We start from the raw sequence: 17,922 nt of genomic DNA, 5'->3' as shown, positions 1-17,922 counted from the left end.
CAGTCCCTTCTTCTGGCTGTCCTTGGCTGACCAAGGACATAGCTGATTCCATGGCTGATGGGTGGACAAAACTAATTCTCAGTTATTTCCCTATACCACATGGCAGGAAGGAAGAAACTCAGAGATTTGCATGCAGAGTACTACGTAGATATTAAGCAAAAGCAATTTGGAATAATCTTAATGAGTTGGGGTTCTCAAGATAAAAAGATGAATGAAACACAAAAGTACAAAAGACAGTTTTTAAATGAATTTTGATATGAACAAGGAGGGCTTTAAATGCCCAAAAGGAACATGGAATCCATTTCAAAGTACACAGAAAAAACACTTTCAGATGCTTCTCTCTAGGACAGGAAGGGTGGAATTATTAATGTGTCACTTTTAGGCTTAAACCTCTGTTTAAAACATAGTTAAATATCCATGTACTAGTTTGAGATTTTTATGCTATCTTGAGTATTAGCATGAAACATACCTTCTCTAGAACTTCAGAGTTTGTAGCTTGTTAAATATTACAGGCCCAGACATGCAGAAAGCTGGTAACTATATGGTCCAGAGCTTTGCGCAGTTACAGTGTTTACTCACTTCAAGCAGAATTCTAAATAAATCTGTGAAACATGTTCTTCGAGCTACTTACATCAAGTGGTGCCTTTGAATACTTCAACATTCCATTATCCAGGACGAAAAAGCGCTGCAAGAGGCAAACACCACTGGTTACTGTTTGTGCTCTGAATTACATAAAGCATCCCCACGCTCAGGTGGCCAGTTGCTTGGCATTTAGCAGTGAACATGTTTGATGACTTTGATTCAGGGATTCAGTGTATCGGGTCACAGGAAGTGAGGCAAGTGGGTTTGAGTTCTAGTAGAGTGTTTTTACACATGTCAGGGGTGGAGTCTTTCCTCCATGGTTCATCTTCACCAGGAGGAGGTCTAAGGACCTGCTGTTCAGGCTTCATGAACTAACCCCGTTAGGACATTATACAAGTGAGGAAAAAAATAACCTGAAGAGATCATGGCAATGCTGTAAAGGTTCCTCTACAATTTTTCAGGGAAGTCCTGAATTTTCCCTGGACACCATGGGCACTTTCTTGAAATTCTCATGTCTGTTACAGAAGCCATTACACCAGATCCATTACTAATAAATTACCTACAAGGGTTAAGTGACCTTGGTAATGTGTATGTATTATCTCCTTGGCAATATGCTTGTGTTCTACTATTAGTGAAAGAGATTAAATAATATTCCCAAGCTGCATTAAGAATAACACGGAGGCTCCACCCCAAGTTGGTGGTTGATGGTTACACGGGAAGGGAGAGCCACTTTTTCCTTGGGGGTGTGGCTATTAGTAGGTTGCTCACGTTCCAGTGAAATCACATGGGCAACACTAAGTGGACCAGTGAAATATGCATATATTAAAACAAAAAGGGATGTACAATTGGTAAGAGGGTGTGATGGTGTGCTGTGGGGTGGGGACTGCATAGGAAATGGGTGGATTTGATCAAAATACATTGTATACATGTGTGAAATTCTCCAGGAATAAATAGAAACTCTTTTTTAAAGTGAAATAATTATAAAAAAGGAGGGTGATTAGGCAACTGTCTGCCCTGAGATCTGCCTGGTAGAGTCTGTGTGGATTTGCCATCTTTTAATTGCAAATACTGAAGAACTCTCTCATGTTGACTTCCTTTCTGTGGGCCATTTAGAAAAAGCCACACCGCGGGCCCTACTCCAGCTCTGTGCGTGTAGGAAATCCTTCTGTTGCTGGCATGTACTCTGCTGGAACATTTTCATAGGATGCAGGAACTCATGGCTGCTGAGACAGCAGAACATCAGGTCCCCAAAGTCACCCTGCTTAGAACTCACAAAGGGCCACTGTAATCCCTTTGTTTGGGATTCTTGAAAACAACAGGTACCTTCCAGAATAAAAGTTCCACATTAAAAAAGCAGTTCAATTGCCATATGGGCATTCAAATGGGCTGATTGTTAATCAATACCTAGTGGTATTAGAGAGAGGAGGAAACGCACTGTGGGGTGCTCTCTTAGTCTTCATGTGAACTCTCCAAACACACAATCCAGAAGAAATACAGAAAGATATCAATCCACAGCCATTTTGCTGAGTCAGGAATCAGAATGCTAAACTGAACATAGCAATTCATTTTTCAAAATGTGGCTTTGGCCCGTTTTCCCAATTTTACGTTTCTATTAAGGAAATTTAGACAAGAATAACAATAGGATGTCACAGGAAAGAGCTAAATAAGGCTATGGATGATGAGACAGATGCAGAGGCAGGCCCAGAAGGAATCACTTGCTGGCCAAAATTCTAGTTAGAAGAATGGTGAATGGAGGAGAGAAGCCCTTGGTATTGGGGTGATATTGTGGGCTGAAGGGAGACAGTTTCTGACAAGGGAAATTTGTATTAAATGGAAGCCTTTTTGACTGGATTTCACCCTGCTCTAGAGACAGGGTGGGGCAACATTTCTCATCTGTCCATTTCTTTAAGGAAGTTGTAATCCGTAGCCTGCGTGCTTTGCCAGCAGGCAGCTGTTACTCAAGCACACCTGTCTACAGCAGGGGTGGTGAATGCATGAAGTTGCTCTTGCTGTGATGTCAGTCACCAAGGAACTTAACAAAAGGGGTTCTACTGAGAATGGACTAGCGCTCTCCCCTCAGTGCCACAGAATTTGTTTTCTTTTCCCCTTCTCATCCCTCCCTTCCTCAATCCTTCCATCTTCCCCTTCTCTCCTCTCCTTTTTGGGTATTTGTTTGTTTCTGAGACAAGGTTTCAAACTCACAAGCTCCAGTGACCCTTGTTTCCCACCTAATAATGAGTAAGGTCTCTACGATGACATTGTCAGCTTCGATCCGATTGGGCGATTACCTTGTGCCAGCCCTTTAAAGGCCATTTTCTTTTCTTCAGCATAAATCCCTCGTGCCTGTCTGGTTTCTGGACATTGGTTTGGCCTATTTTCAGCCCTTCTATAATTTCCCAGCTATCAGCTTCCTGAGAGAAAAGAAAAACAAATCATTTATGTCCCGGGCTTAATGATATGCCTTTAAGGAGATTCCTAGGCAGAACGTCACCTTTGATGCCACCCTCAGCCCAACAATAGGATGAGTGACATTATGGAGCTAATTGCAGCATCAAAAAAAGTCATGCACTTTCAAGTGACGCTCCCCTGAGTTTCTCAGGTAGATCTGGAGGCATGCAGACTCCATGACAGGCACACTGGGGACACTCAGTTTGCTTGGAAGTAGAAAGGAATGTTGATTTCCTTCACTCAGAATGTTAAAAATGCATCCTCCCCCATGAAGATCCTGGGCCCCAGTAGCAAAATTACAGTCATGAAATAGCAATGAAAATAATTTTATGGTTGGGGGTCAGCACAACATAAGGAACTGTGTTAAAGGGTCACAGTGTCAGGAAGGTTGAGAACCACTGCTCTAGGTAATCACAGATCTAGCAACATCCTTAAGCATCCCAGATTCTAGAGTTTTGGCATGGCACCCAGAACTACCATATGTCTTTCTAACAGAGAAAGGCTTCTCACTTTACGCACAAAACTTTTGTGGTTGGAGGAAGAAAAAAAAATCTCCTGTCTCATCTCAACTCTGCAGCCTTAGTTTCAGAGGGGTGGATGCACTATGCGCAGATCAGGACAGGCCCTCGGCAGGGGCCCACCCAGCTGATGGGGTAGCTGCATTCTGAAACGGCTTTTACCTTAGATCCCTATGGAAGTGCAGAGTGAGATGGTTAGAGCACTGTATCTCAGACTAGACCAAACCTTGCAACTGTGAAGCTCTGACAGTCTAGGGAAAGGAGGTGCCATTACCAAACACAGACAGGGGACATGGCATGGGTGAAGAGGGCTGTGTTCACCATCTTTCTCCCCTTCTTTATCCTAGAGGCTGCTTGTTTTGGGACCAAGTCTAATCTATGCTAAATCAAAATAGGTATATCCAGGGTGGAATTTTCTCAAAGTCTTGTTAGGACATAAAAGACAGAGATGGTCCTGTCTCTTTGAAGAGACTAAAACCAGCACCAAACCTGCATCCTACCTAAAGCCAATCCCACAGCTGCCTCACCCACCTCAGGAAACAGCCTAAAAGTACTGCCATTTCCTCCCATCCACAGTCACTGCTGAGGAATGAGCTACATATCATGACCTGTGCTGTCTATTTGGCAACACTCTTCCAATGATATGTAATAGCTCAAGACGCGCATTTCTGCTTGAAGATAATTTGGCCAGAAACTGTGATTGTTCTGAGTTGCATGTTGAGGTGCACACCTTTAATAGCAGCAATTAGGAGGCAAAGGCAGAAGATCTCTGTGAGTTCTAGGCCAGCCTGGTCTACACAGCAAGTTCCAGGACAGTCAGGGCTACATAGAGAGGCCCTGTCTCAAAACAACACAACCAATAATGCTGCAATTGATCTGTTACTTAGATATAAAAATGTTTCTGATGAGACAGCTTGGGGCTGTGCAGAATATCATGCCTTTTTGGCTGACACAAGCAGAGGTGGCACTATCCCATGAGGTCACACGTGGAGGCTCTAGAGTCCTCTTTCTTAATATTGGGTTGCAAATCAAGAGTAGAACCCTACTTATGAACATTGTGAAGACCAGAGAAAGTAGCAAGTTCTGACAAAAACCATCAAGGACTTCTGGCTTCCTGCTCTCATCGTAATAGTAACATTCCATGCAAATGATGGACACCACTAAGGAATTATGAGTAAGGGCAACTTCCATGTGTTTAAATATAGTCACTGGACTTCTGTCCTCAGTAACATGTGAGTCGTATTAAAAGACATTTCTAGGGCTGGAGAGATGGCTCAGCATTTAAGAGCACTGACTGCTCTTCCAGAGGACCTAGGTTCAATTCCCAGTACCTACATGGCAGCTCACAGCTGTCTGTAACTCCACACTCTGACACCCTCACACACATACATGCAGGCAAAACACCAATGCAAATAAAATAGAAATAAATAATTAAATGGATTTATGTATATATCTTAAAAAGTTATTTCTGTCTACATCCTTTTTAAATGGGTAGAGGCCCCTCTGCTGCCCCACCTCTCTGTCTGAGGACGAATTCTGTATGACGTAAAATGGAAGCATTTAGTAACAAGTACAGTTGTTAATTAACGTCAGGTGTGGGACAAACACATCTCTTTGTAGCCACCACTACTGATTTCTGTTAGAGTGGTTTTCTTTCCTTTTTGGGGGAATTGAACTGGAGAGTAGGAAACAGGTAAAACAGAATAGACCAAAAGTGAGTCTGTTTCCTACGTGAAATGGTGCTGCTCTGAACTATCAGTGCCATGTATTCCAGCACAATGTTCAAAAACAACGGAACAGAAGAGAATCTTAATTCAGTTCAATAACTCAGTAACGATGAAGTCTGCTGTCAAGCTGACAAAGAGGCAAAGGATAAAAACGGTAGCCCCACCTATTTCAATTATAAATGCTGATGGATGATAAGGTTGCAAATAAAATATGCAGGAGAGGAAACAACCCATTTCCACACAAGACAGAACCTTCCCCATTCTGTTTTCCATGATGCTGAAACCACCCTTTCTCGCTTTGTGAATTTGGTACAGCATAAGAAAATTAAAATAATTTCCTAAAAAAAGTGTATTTTTCTTGGAATTTCAATCATTATTTATCTTCAGTTCGAGTCTCCACACTTCCTAAGTCTATTTAGGACAGAAACAGAAACAAAAGCCCAAAGATGATCATATCAGTATTACACCGGCCTCAGCACCCTTACTGCTGAGCCATTTCCCCATCTCCCTCTAAATTACAGTTTAATAATTATTTTATAGTTTAATAAGTCTTCCCTTTCTCTGGACCAGAGGTCTACTCTTGCTGGATGGAATAACTTTTGTAGCTTGTAATGCTTTCAAAGTATAAAAAGTGCAAGTAAGTCTCCCGGCTGGGTGAGGATAGGCAACAATGTCTCAAGAGCTGAAAACAAAGATTTAAATAAATCCTGAGCCAGGGCAATGCCTTGTTCAAAGCTCTCCTTCCAACCAGTACCCAGGCAGCCCGTGTTCTCTCAAAGGCTCCGAAGTGGTGACATGCAGTGGCACCTCAGTGCATACACTGACTCTTATGAGACCCCAAGATTTGTCCACAAGTACTAATGTAAAAACAAAAGGTCTACTAGTCCTAAAGTAAGACGCAACTGGGAGACAACAGAAGTCAGGGGGGAGCGAATTCTGTTGGTACTCCCTGGGGTCAACAGACTGCACCCCAGCTTCTGTGACCTGGCAAGCTGCAGCAAGTGACTTAGGCCTTTATGTTAGAATTATATGGAAAATGAGGAAATCAATACCCACTTTAACAATGTGGAGACCAATTGAGAGAATTATGACACAAGATGGGTGTTCAGTAAATGTACCTTTTCCCACTGTCCCACATCTGTTTGTTTTTCATCTTTTCACCAGCCATAGAGGATGGATGGTTCAAAGAGATATGATAGTTATATTCACCAAGCATGTAGTCTCCATTTATTGTTCAAATGGAGGTCTGTCCGTTTTATTTCTAAGTTATTTTTAAAGATACTTTTAAGCCAGGTGTTGGTGGCACACGCCTTTAATCCCAGCACTTGGGAGGCAGAGGCAGGCGGATCTCTGTGAGTTCGAGGCCAGCCTGGTCTACAGAGCGAGTTCCAGGACAGTCTCCAAAACAATACAGGGAAACCCTGTCTCGAAAAGCCAAAAAAAAAAAAAAAAAAAGATGCTTTTATTTTTAGCGATCTATGCAAGCACGTATGTGTACACATGTGTGTACAAGTATATACACGTGTGTATACCATTTATGTGCAGGTGTCCACAGAAGCCAAAAGTGGACAGCCAATCCTCTCCAGCTGGAATTACAGAGAGTTATCAGCTGCCAGATTATGGGTGCTGGGAACCAAACTTGGTCTTCTGTGAGAGCAGAAAGCATTTTCAACTGTTGAACCATCTCTCTAGGCCCCCCTCTACTTTTATAGTTTAATAATTATTTTCCTCTACTCCTGTCTGACGGAATAAATTTTGTAGCTTGTAGCATCTTCTAAGTATAAATTGTACAAGTTCACATATCCATTATGTCTTGGACAGTATAGAAGCGTGTTCTTTTCTTAAAGGGTTAGTCTGTATATAGGAAGCCACGTGTCAGGATCATCTGTGCATATTTGTAATTAGTCCTCTTTAGGAAATAAAGCTCTTTTATGTGAACCTGAAATCTGCATGTGCTCTCTTTTCGGGGTGTTCCCATCAGGGAACCAGCTCATCACCTCAGATGACCATCTCATCTGAGTGGGGACAAGCAGGAGGTCCATCGTTTGCATTTTAGACATAAATAACTTTAGATGCTTCCCAAATCTGGGGAGAACAGGCTGAAGAGAAAGGAACTCTGGCTTCCATGATACAGACAGAGTCTTAATCTGCACTGTTCACCTCAGAGTCACTGCTGGAAGGCAGACACTAGATGGAGACCAGAAGTCACAGGGTGTGATGGCCAGCAGGTGTAGGTACCACTGGACTTTGCAGGTGAGGCAGAGATAAACAGCACAGGTTACTGGACTGGGCAGATCTAGTTTGTATGTCCCCCTGCTACTTAACAGCTCTTCTGTCTTAGGAAAAATCGTTAACCCTGCCTGACTTTCCAGATTCATTAAATGTAATAAGTACGTACATGTTAAAGAGTGGCTTATAACACTTGTATCAAATGTGATAATGTACTGAAGCTCTTTGCATAGCACCTAGTATGCAGTACTTGGGCAATAATGATACTTGCTACAATTGCTGCACTGGTGATTTCCCCCCCACATTAATCAATCATTTGTTTATCTCTCCAGGAAGAAATAACAGCTTTTTTCCTTTATTTCTTCCTTTAAAATACTTTTAGACCATCATATACAACCCTGGAAATTCAAAGGAAATATAGTTCTTTCTATTCTCCCCTCACACAAGGCAGAAAAAAATCTCTGAGTAGAAAAAGTGGCAGCTACCTTAGGAGAGTCAGGTGCCCGTTATCCACAGCTCATTTGTCCCCAGAGCAGGCACTGGGCTACTTGAGAAAGCAGTCACACTGTCACTAACCTTGGAGAGGGGGATGGGCTCTGGCTCTAGCAACTGCCGACTGACAGAGGGCTCCGTGCCCGATGAAGCTGTTCTCTCCAAAACATGGATACTCTGCAAATGAACACAAACCCACATAGCATTAGGGCCCCATTCCTCACATGGGTGAACACAGAGGTGGGGTGGGGGATAGATCATAGGGAGCACAGCGGAAGAGTGAGCTGCCAGGAGACAGCAGGGGCCTTGAAGGGCAAGCCCAGCAGTAGCAGGAGTGAAAAAATAACAGCAGCCAGTGCAAGCTGCCTGTGTGGTTCACTGCTGAGCATCTTCCACAGGGCTGGCTTTGACCTTACAGGAGTCACAGGAGTATGTCCTGGAAAAAAACTGTTAGAACACACACACACACACACACACACACACACACACACACTGAGAATGTCGGGCGATGGGCAATTTACATGCATCACTGTGAACTCCCTTCGTTGCCATGCCATCAAATGCTGTCAGAACCACAAAACCTGAAGAGAAACTTGGCTTTGCCAACTACAGCATATAAGCATAGGCAGGGCATGAAGGATTAACACAAGACATTTGAGCAGGAAAGGGAAACCAGAGTCTCTGACTTCCAAATCAAGACACACACAGAGATCAATCTGGCATGAAGTTCAATAAACATGAGTTCAGCGTCTATAGATAGCAGTGGACTGTTAAAACATTGCCTCGGTTTCGTGGACCAGAAGGGTGAAACACCACGTGACCTGACATTGGCAGCTGGAAAGTAGCTTCCTGTGTGCTTGGCACAGAGAACACACATCAATTTCTTCTTCTCTACTTGACTTTGGGAGTAGTTATGCTATAGAAAGAGAAGCTCATTCATCTTGAATATTCACTATACATACACAATACAGTACATATTAAAATGAGAGAAAAATCTAACCCTCACATTGTGTTGCTTTTTTTCAAGGCACAGGAGATCATAAAAAATATTTACTGAGACATAGTAATAAATTGTTTTAATTACGTGTGTGTGTGTGCGCGCGCGCACATGCACACCTGTGCCTAAGAAAACGAAAGCAAGCTGGGCGTTGGTGGCGCACGCCTTTAATCCCAGCACTCGGGAGGCAGAGGCAGGCGGATCTCTGTGAGTTCGAGGCCAGCCTGGTCTACAGAGCGAGTTCCAGGACAGCCTCCAAAGCCACAGAGAAACCCTGTCTCGAAAAACAAAACAAAAAACAAAAAAAAAAAAAGAAAGAAAACGAAAGCATAATAGATAAAGCTACCAACTGGTAACAAGTATTATAATTGGTAACTGAATTCTAAAAGAAGCTATTTTCTTCTTTAACCTCCAGCATGTTAACAGAGAAGCCAGTACTTCTCATACAAACCACCATCCTGCAATTTGTACAGTAACAGAACCTGAGCACCACTGCTTACCCTAGAATTAACCCAACTCAATACCCAGGATTAGCCTCAAAATCACATTTCTTAAAAAACAAAAAAACAAAAGCATATTCTTCAGGCTTGCATTCACATGTGTTCATTATTATAAAGGAAAATTCTTGAATGTTATGTCTTTAGTATCACCAGCTCTGAAAGTTTAGAGTGACAGACCTCACATCAGACACTAGCTGGACCGAGTGCTTCCTGGAGTAGGGCCAGCTCATCAGCGCTGAGACTTACCATTTCATCTTACTGTACCCATCCCACAGCTCTGGGGCTGGCAGTGGAGTGTGTGGTTAGCATGCAGGAGGCCTGGATTTGATTCACAGTATCACAAAAAGTGGGCAGAAGGTTCTTAGACATAACTTCTGAAATACCTTCTAAGCTTCTCTTGGAGTTGCAAAGAGCAGAACTCAAGGCAATGGAATGTCTGACAACATTTAATGAATTTAACTTTTAAACTCCCATTTCTTGTTTACTGGATTGAAAGCTCTGGTCAACTGGGAAACATCAAATTTGTCCTTACATCTGCAATTACAAAATCAGGTCTTTCTTTTCACATAACTTCTTTGAAGATAATTGTTTGTGCTATAATTGTCTCCCCTTTTCTTCACAAGCTGACTGCTCTCATTTTCTTTCATGATGGCTGGGAAACATACACTACCTTGAAGGTTTTAAACATGTTATATAAGCAACATAGATGGTTACAGAAACACATCGTTCTTCAAAAAATAAAGCTTCCTCTTAAATCTTAAAATCACAACCTAATTTCTATGTCCTCCCTCTGTGTGCATGTGTGTGTGTGTGTGTGTGTGTGTGTGTGAGAGAGAGAGAGAGAGAGAGAGAGAGAGAGAGAGAGAGAGAGAGAGAGAGAGAGAGAGAGAGAGAGAGAGAGAGCACTGACCCAATCTCTCCAGGAACATACAGAGGTGGGAGCACTCACCCATCCCCCATTCTCCCTGGTCAAAGGGGGCTGGTGCCTTCCCTGCAGCTCTTGAGCTTTCTTTATAAGTAAGTCTGCTCTTCAGACTAGAGTTCACAGATTTTAATACCTCCTGGGCAGCAAGGGGAAATCTGCCCACATGGCTTCCTTTGCCTTCCTCCGTGTCAATAAACAGACAATGAGACTCTGCATAATAGCTGGGCAGCACAGAACAGCTCACGTAGAGAAAAACAAGACTCCAAAGGTCTGCTGAACAGGGCTTCTTGTCAATTTTATTTCAAAGATACAAGGCAATTGGTGGGAATATTTCAGGCTGTGGCTACAAATTCCTGTACAGACTTACTTTCCATCCAAGTGTAGGGTACTACTAAAGGCAACCAGACCACTGCTTTCTGAGCGCGAATGCCACTGAAATTGCTCACCTGGCTCTCTGCTCCTATTTGCTTCTCTTTCACTGTGAAATCACTGACTAAGGCAAGTTGGGAAGGTAAGGATCTATTTGGTTTACACTTCCCAAAGTGGGCTGAGCCCTCTTACATCAATTAGCAATTAGTAAAATGACCCACAGACATGTCCACAGGCCAAGATGATGGAGGCAATTCCTTGATTAAGGTTGGTTCTTTGCAGAAGACCCTAGTTTATGTCAGGTTGACAAAAACTACTACCTTATTATCTTATCTATTTTTTTTGGTGTATGTGCGTGCACATGTGTATGCATGTGTGTGTGTGTGTGTGTGTACATGCACACGCACGCTCATGAGTTGCCTTTGTGTGTAGCGTGTGCCTATGGAGGCCAAAGGTCATTCTTAGTATAATTCCTCAAAATGCCAATCCTGTCTCCTATCTCCTGTAGGCTACACCAAGAAGCCTAGGGTGGCTAGCCAACCAGCCCCAGGGATCTCCCTCTCCTCATCCCCAAGGCTGGGGTTACAAGCATGCACAGCACACTGTCCAGCCTTCTACATGCATGCTGGGGCCAGGACGGGGCCCTTGCATTGGAATTGCCATCTCCCCAGTCCTTCTATGATAAATTTATATTTACAAATTATAGGAAGTATTTTCAAAGGAAAGCATCCAATAAGCTAGAAGGCTCAAAAAAGTTTTCACTATTCTTGTAGCCACTAGGCCAGAATCTCTCCTAAGTGCTGTGTATTTTAGCACAGCACAGCATTCCAGTGGGATGAGCAGCCTAATCAGGTAGTGTTGCCAGCAACCAACAGTGAATTCCCACAGCACTTACCTTATCGCCACCAACGATCGTTGCATGGATTATTTTGCTACATCTCCTCAAGCTTTTGTACACTGACAGACTTACTTTATGAGTAACGGAATAGTGAGGACAGGGAGCCAGAGTGGTGCCGTGAGGAAGAACTGGGGTGATTTGACTCAGAGGCCCAGGCTTCTAAATATTCTCTTCTAGTGGAGTTAAAGCTAATACGGGACGACATATGTTACAAAAATTTCAAAGACATATGCTCCCACGACTGAACACAAGGCAAGGCTCCCTCCACCACAGCCTTGCAGGGATTCCAAAGTGGACATTGGGAAAGCGAAAGGTTACAAACTCTGAAATAACATGAAACTTCAAGGTTATTTTCTCGGACAACCCTGAAATTAACCTTGAGGTCGTGTAATTTCCAGTTTCTAATTCTGAGAACTAAAAGTCAGCTGGCTTTAGCTTTGGGACTGTAGTGTATGACACAGAGCAAAAGGTGTAACATTTTTAGACCAGAATACTGCTCTCATCCTACTTACCACGCGCCAGACTAATCACTAACCAGGCTCGGCCTCATGTCTTCGATCTGTTAAGATGGGGATAATATTTCTTGTAGGACACAGAGTTGGCATTTGGTGTATACAAAGCACTGCCCAGACACTGGTACACAGCTGACACTAAAATGGTAGCTACCATCTAGCTGTAAGCATTACACAATCAATTAGGGAGCTCACATATGCCAAAGAAACAGAAGGATGGCTGCAACTGGGCAGGGGGCCCTTTGAAGAGATGAAGTCATAACTACAGCGCCACTTTAACAGTCAGCAAACTCAGTAGCCCTAATCAGGACCACAGCATGACCAGTGCATCAGAATTCATCGTGCAAGCCGTCAATGTGAGTGGAAGCAAATTCCCTAGACACTCTCGATGTGAGGCCACCAGCAGCAGGACAATGAGGACTCTGCAGCCACCTGGATACCTGGAGTGGAAGACGCTCACATACTTGCCCGGGTCATCTTAATCATTTCCTCTAAGGAACACTTTTCTTTGTAATAACATAAGATATTAGAGCAGTGGTTCTCACTCTTCACAATGCTGTGACCCTTTGGTACAGTTTCTCATATTGTGGTGACCCGAACTATAAAGTTATTTTCGTTGCTACTTCATAACTGTAATCTTGCCACTGTTGTGAATCATAATGTAAGCATCTGTGTTTTCCGATGATCTTAGGCGACCCCTGTGAAAGGATCATTCAACCCCCAAAAGGTCCACAGGTTGAGAACCACTGAATTAGAGTCACTAAGACCACAAGGCCATGCTGACAAAGTAAGAATCTTGTCCCGCCTGTATGAGAGCAGCAGCTTGTGTGGACAGTGAAGTACCCTTAAGAGCTCTGTGAAACTCAGAGTTGAAGTCTTAAGAACAGTGCAGTGCCCAGAAAAGGTCCTCATGGGACAGGGAGAAAAGCAAAGTGACCATAGTCTGGTGCTTCTGCACAGAAAGGGGAGTGTCTTTACCAATTAACACCCTGCCTGTGTTTGGAAACCTTTTATCCTAAGAAGTACAATTTGCCTTTGGGATGAATTAAAAACCTAGTGCAATGGAAACTCCCAAGAATCTATGAGGGTGACACTAGCTAAGATTCCTGGCAATAGGGGTTTAGGAGCCTGAACGGGTCATCTCCTGTAACCAGGTAAGACTTCCAGTAAAGGGACTAGGGACTCCAACCCAGCCACATAACCTTGACCTACAATCTGCCCTGCCTACAAGACATGCTGGGGTAATGGTGGTGCAAATGGGAATGGTCAGTGATTGACTGGTCCAGCTTGAGACCATACCTTGATAGGGAGCCCACCCTTGACACTGCCTAGAGGGCCAGGACCCAGGGACCTAGGATAGGACCAAACATATCTGGCAAAGAAAAGGCAACAAAATGATTCCTAGTGATATTTGTTATACTACAGATTATTGCCTAGTCTAATTGTCAGAGAGGCTTCATCCAGCAACTGATGGAAACAGATGCAGAGACCCACAGTCAAACATTGGGTGGACCTCGGGGAATCCTGTGGAAGAAGGGGAGGGAAGATTGTAGGAGCCAGAGGGGTCAAGGACACCACAAGAAAACCTCATAATCAACTAACCTGGGCTCATAGAGGTTCACAGAGAGTGAACTGACAACCAGGGAGCTTGAATGGGCCTGTTCTGGGCCTCTGCTTATGTTACAGTTGTGTGGCTTGGTGTTCCTGTGGGACTCCTAACAGAGGGAGCAGGGGCCGTCTCTGACGCTGTTACCTGCTTGTGGGACCCGGAAGAGGAGGTACCTAGTTTTACTGCAACTTGATATGGCATGGCTGGGGGGCCTGCTCTTATCTGAGGAGAGCATGGCGGGGTCAGGACAGACTGGGAAGAAAGGAAGGAGAAGAAACTGTGATCATGTTGGAAAAATCAATCAATCAATCCATCCATCCATCCATCCATCCATCCATCCATCCATCCATCAATGAAATTCTGATTGTAGAGCTGGAGAGGTGGCTCAGCAGTTAAGAGCAGTTGTTGCTCTTGCAGAGGACCCAGGACCCACTTGGTGGTTCCCAACCATCTGTAACTCCAGTTCCAGGGGACCCTATGCCCTCTTTTCTGGCCAGTATAGGTACCAGGCACACACATACACACAGTACGCATACTTTAGGCAAAACACTCACACTCATAGAAATAAATAAAGCTTATTGAAAAAGAAGTGTTGCCTGCAAACATCAAAGTGCTACACTGGTATCCGAACGAAGGGGTGAGAACATGATAGCCTTTTAATTCCCATAGTTGCCTTTAAGTAGAAACAGACGCAGAACATACTGCTTGATTCATTACTTAATACCCTGCATTCTAACACTTACCAACATCAGTTACATAGCAGCATGGCTACATAGCAACTCAGAGGCTAGCCTGAGCTACAAGAGACCTGCTTCAAAAGGAAAACAGGACTAACAGTTCCTTGTAGCTTGAAAAAGACACCAGAGTTAATCTACAATCTTAAATTGCCACAGTTACCCAGAATTCAGAAAAGGTTTTCAGTCTAATAGTTACTCACATGATTTTGCTAACTGTATAAGAAAAAACTCTCTAATCTTTTAAGGTTTATATACATATATTACAGGCACAGCTGGATTATTCTAGTCATCCTTATGAAGTCAGACTGTGTATATGTATGATATGTCTACATGTACTATAAATATTTGCTGAAGAAAGAACAAGCAGTTGTTGTAATATAGATATCGTCTTAGTTCCTGATCAGGTATGATTGCATAACCAGGGGATAAACTACAGGTAATAAAGGGATGGAAGCTGGCCCAGCTCATGCTTCACTGTGTTTAGAAAAGTGCCCCCTATTTTCCACAGGGTGTGCCTTTCATCTTCATTTAACTTCAGGGTTAAATTTATGTTGCGAAGGCTTATAACATGATTATCAAAAAAGCTGACAGTTTAATGATAGAGAAACCCTGTATATAGTTGCTATAAAAAAAAACAAAGGGAAAACAGAACTGAAAAACACCCATGTTAAGCAACAGCATCTTTCAGATACTTTGGCATACTTTTTTTATTGCATGTACAATTATTAAAACCAAAATTGGAATTATACTGTATTTCAGTTTAATTAGCTGCTTTTTCAGTTAACTTACCCAAAGCATTAGATATTCTTCAAAAAAAAATTTTTTAATAGCTGTGTAAGACTTCACTGGATGGCTATGAAGACTGTTTATCTGCTTCCTCATCTGAACACTTTCTAATTCTTCACTGATATAAAGTGCTTTGATAATCATTTTGTGCACAATTATTCATAGGTATATAGACTGAAAAGTAGTGTACAATCTTTGGTAATTTCATATATCAATACAGTATATTTAGATCATTGTCTCTCTTATGTAACTTTTGCTGTTTTATTAAGATATATTGTTTAGAAGCTAAATTACTGGTCCTCTAATATGACCTTATTAAAGGACCATAAAGTCAATGCACACGCGTGGCAGTGGCAGCAGTGTGAAGAGCATGGGTGTCCATAAAGTCTCACCAGTGCTGGCTATGATGGAAGTTACAAAATCAGCCCATAGTTAGGATTCGAAGTCAGTCTTGCCCTTGGGATGTGAACTAGATCCCATGCTTGGTGGAGGGTGGGTGATATCTGCACAGTGTTTGTAACCTAGACAGGTACAGTGCAGAGTGGGTGACGGAGGTTAAAGTTTTACATTTGTTCCTTAAACAAAATAAAAGTTTTATAGACTTAGAGTCTTAATACTCCTAATGAAACACCTCAAAGTATATTCTGACTTCCAAACCCTAGAGGAGTAATAGACTCCGGGGAATGACAGACTTCTAGGGCCTTTCCAACCGTCTACAGTGCGGGGCCCTCTGGGATTCACTAACACCATCTATTTGGTGTTCTGCCTATGAATCTAACAAGCTGTGTTAAGCTTGAATCTGACAGACATTTGCTGCTGTAAAAATGCTATTCAAAACTAGCAAGCTCGGGCTGCATGAAAACGGGTGAAGGCAGGCCTAGTGAACCAGCCAGCTCTGCAGGCACCCCAGGAACAGCAGCAGACTCTTTCCCACTAATGAGGATTTCTGCACCATTTGTGGGTAATGAGTGGCTAAATGCCAGGTGTCAAATTTCTTCCCAATGGTCTCAGTTTCGGCACTTGTCACATGCACTGAATGTGTGCTGTAAACAGCAAATGACAGTGGAGGGGATCTCCAAGTGGTGTTGACAATGAGAAGGCTGGTGGGGGGTGTTGCTCATCACTTCTAATGGGAAAAAAGGCTAACTGCAGCTTGCAGCAAACAAACAAATGATTAAAACCTTGGCATTCCACAGCCAATATATGCAATAAAAATACAGGCACGTCAGCAAGCAACACTAGGACAGCTATGCTCCATGGCACCCATCGCATTTACCGTTTACTAGGCCCAAGAGCATATGGACATGAGCACCGATGCTCATGGGAAAACATGAGGGGGCAATACTAACCCAGAAGTGACTGACAGACCCTGCTATACAGAGTTCTTCTCTAAGTACCCAGAAGGCCTTTCCCTTGGATGTCCAGCCTGACTGTGCAGTAAACAGATCGATCAAACAGTGCAGTGACCAGAACAGGGCCTGGAGAAGCAGGCATCCAGAGAGCAAACCCTGTCTTCATCATGCACTAGCTCTGGGCTATAGAGCTATATTTTAGTTCTTTGGAAAAGGCACACATGGTCAGCCTTCCACAGTGAGCGCTCATGACGTATTAGCTGCTGCTGCTGGTATTCTATCTACTCAGAAACTCTGCTTAACACTGGGGATTTTCAGAATGTCCAACTCACAAAAGGTGCTTAAATCAAAACTTGGGTAGAGTATCAACTGTCACAAAGGAAATACATCCACCAACCTACCTCACCAACCAAATGCTAACAAGGAGCGACCCCTCTTAAACTTCCGAGATGAGAAGACACTGGCATATTCAGGACAGTGTGGTCACAGACAGAGATATTACTTTCTTATTGATGCTGGTCTCAAATCCTGAAAAGTGAACTCCACACAAAACCTGAAATCCCCAAAAGGCTAAATTTAAATTGGAATAAAGTCAAGAATTGATTAACATTGAACACTAAAGATTCAGCCTTTATGATCACTCCAGAGAGGACAGTGCAGATTTTCAAATCAGGTTTGGGATCTTTATACCTGCACATCTGTGGGGCCACTGGATTCTACAGAGATGCAAGAATTCATGTTAATACTGCTACCCATGGAGAAGACTCGAAGTGGTTTAAACTGAAGATTAGGTATAAAATTGGAAATAGTTGTGTATTTCCTCTCAAAAGTAGACCACTTGGGCCTGGAGATGGCTTACTTGGCAAAGCATTTGCTGCACAGCGTGTTAGTGGCCTGTGATTGGTTCTCCAACACCTGCATAAGAAGCTGATCAGGAGAGTGTGTGCTGGTATCTTACTGCTGGGAAGCAGAGATTGGCAGATCCCTGGGGCTCACTGGCCAGCCAGCTAGCCTAATCAGCAAGCCCCGGGTTCCAATGAGAGATCCTGTCTCAAAAATCAACATGTTTGGCTGCATGGGAAAACATCTGAGGTTGAACATCTGAGGTGGATCTCTGGCCTCAACAGTACACACATGCATGCACCCACCCACATAAACACAAATGTTAAATGTTTCAAAATTAGAATACTTTTTAAAGTTTGAGATAACATTATATTTGGCACAACTCAAAGACAGAAACA

General features: G+C 43.1%; 1 protein-coding gene across 14 annotated transcripts in view; it reads right to left on the bottom strand.

The window, feature by feature from the left end:
* Positions 1–17,922, bottom strand: part of Osbpl6 (oxysterol binding protein like 6) — a 182,363-nt gene that overhangs the window by 50,001 nt on the left and 114,440 nt on the right. For all 14 annotated transcript variants that reach the window (XM_040745635.1, XM_040745634.1, XM_040745640.1 and 11 more), the window contains 3 exons: positions 8,081–8,173; positions 2,871–2,993; positions 632–685 (listed from right to left, as the gene is read on the bottom strand). In XM_040745635.1, coding sequence (XP_040601569.1) covers positions 632–685; positions 2,871–2,993; positions 8,081–8,173 — 270 coding nt within the window. The remainder of the gene's footprint in view (positions 1–631; positions 686–2,870; positions 2,994–8,080; positions 8,174–17,922) is intronic.

This window comes from Mesocricetus auratus, unplaced genomic scaffold (genome assembly GCF_017639785.1).
Source record: "Mesocricetus auratus isolate SY011 unplaced genomic scaffold, BCM_Maur_2.0 Super-Scaffold_100004, whole genome shotgun sequence".
Taxonomy (NCBI): Eukaryota; Metazoa; Chordata; class Mammalia; order Rodentia; family Cricetidae; genus Mesocricetus; species Mesocricetus auratus.
The sequence above is the reverse complement of the archived record's forward strand: the minus strand, read 5'-3'. Positions and strand labels throughout refer to the sequence as shown.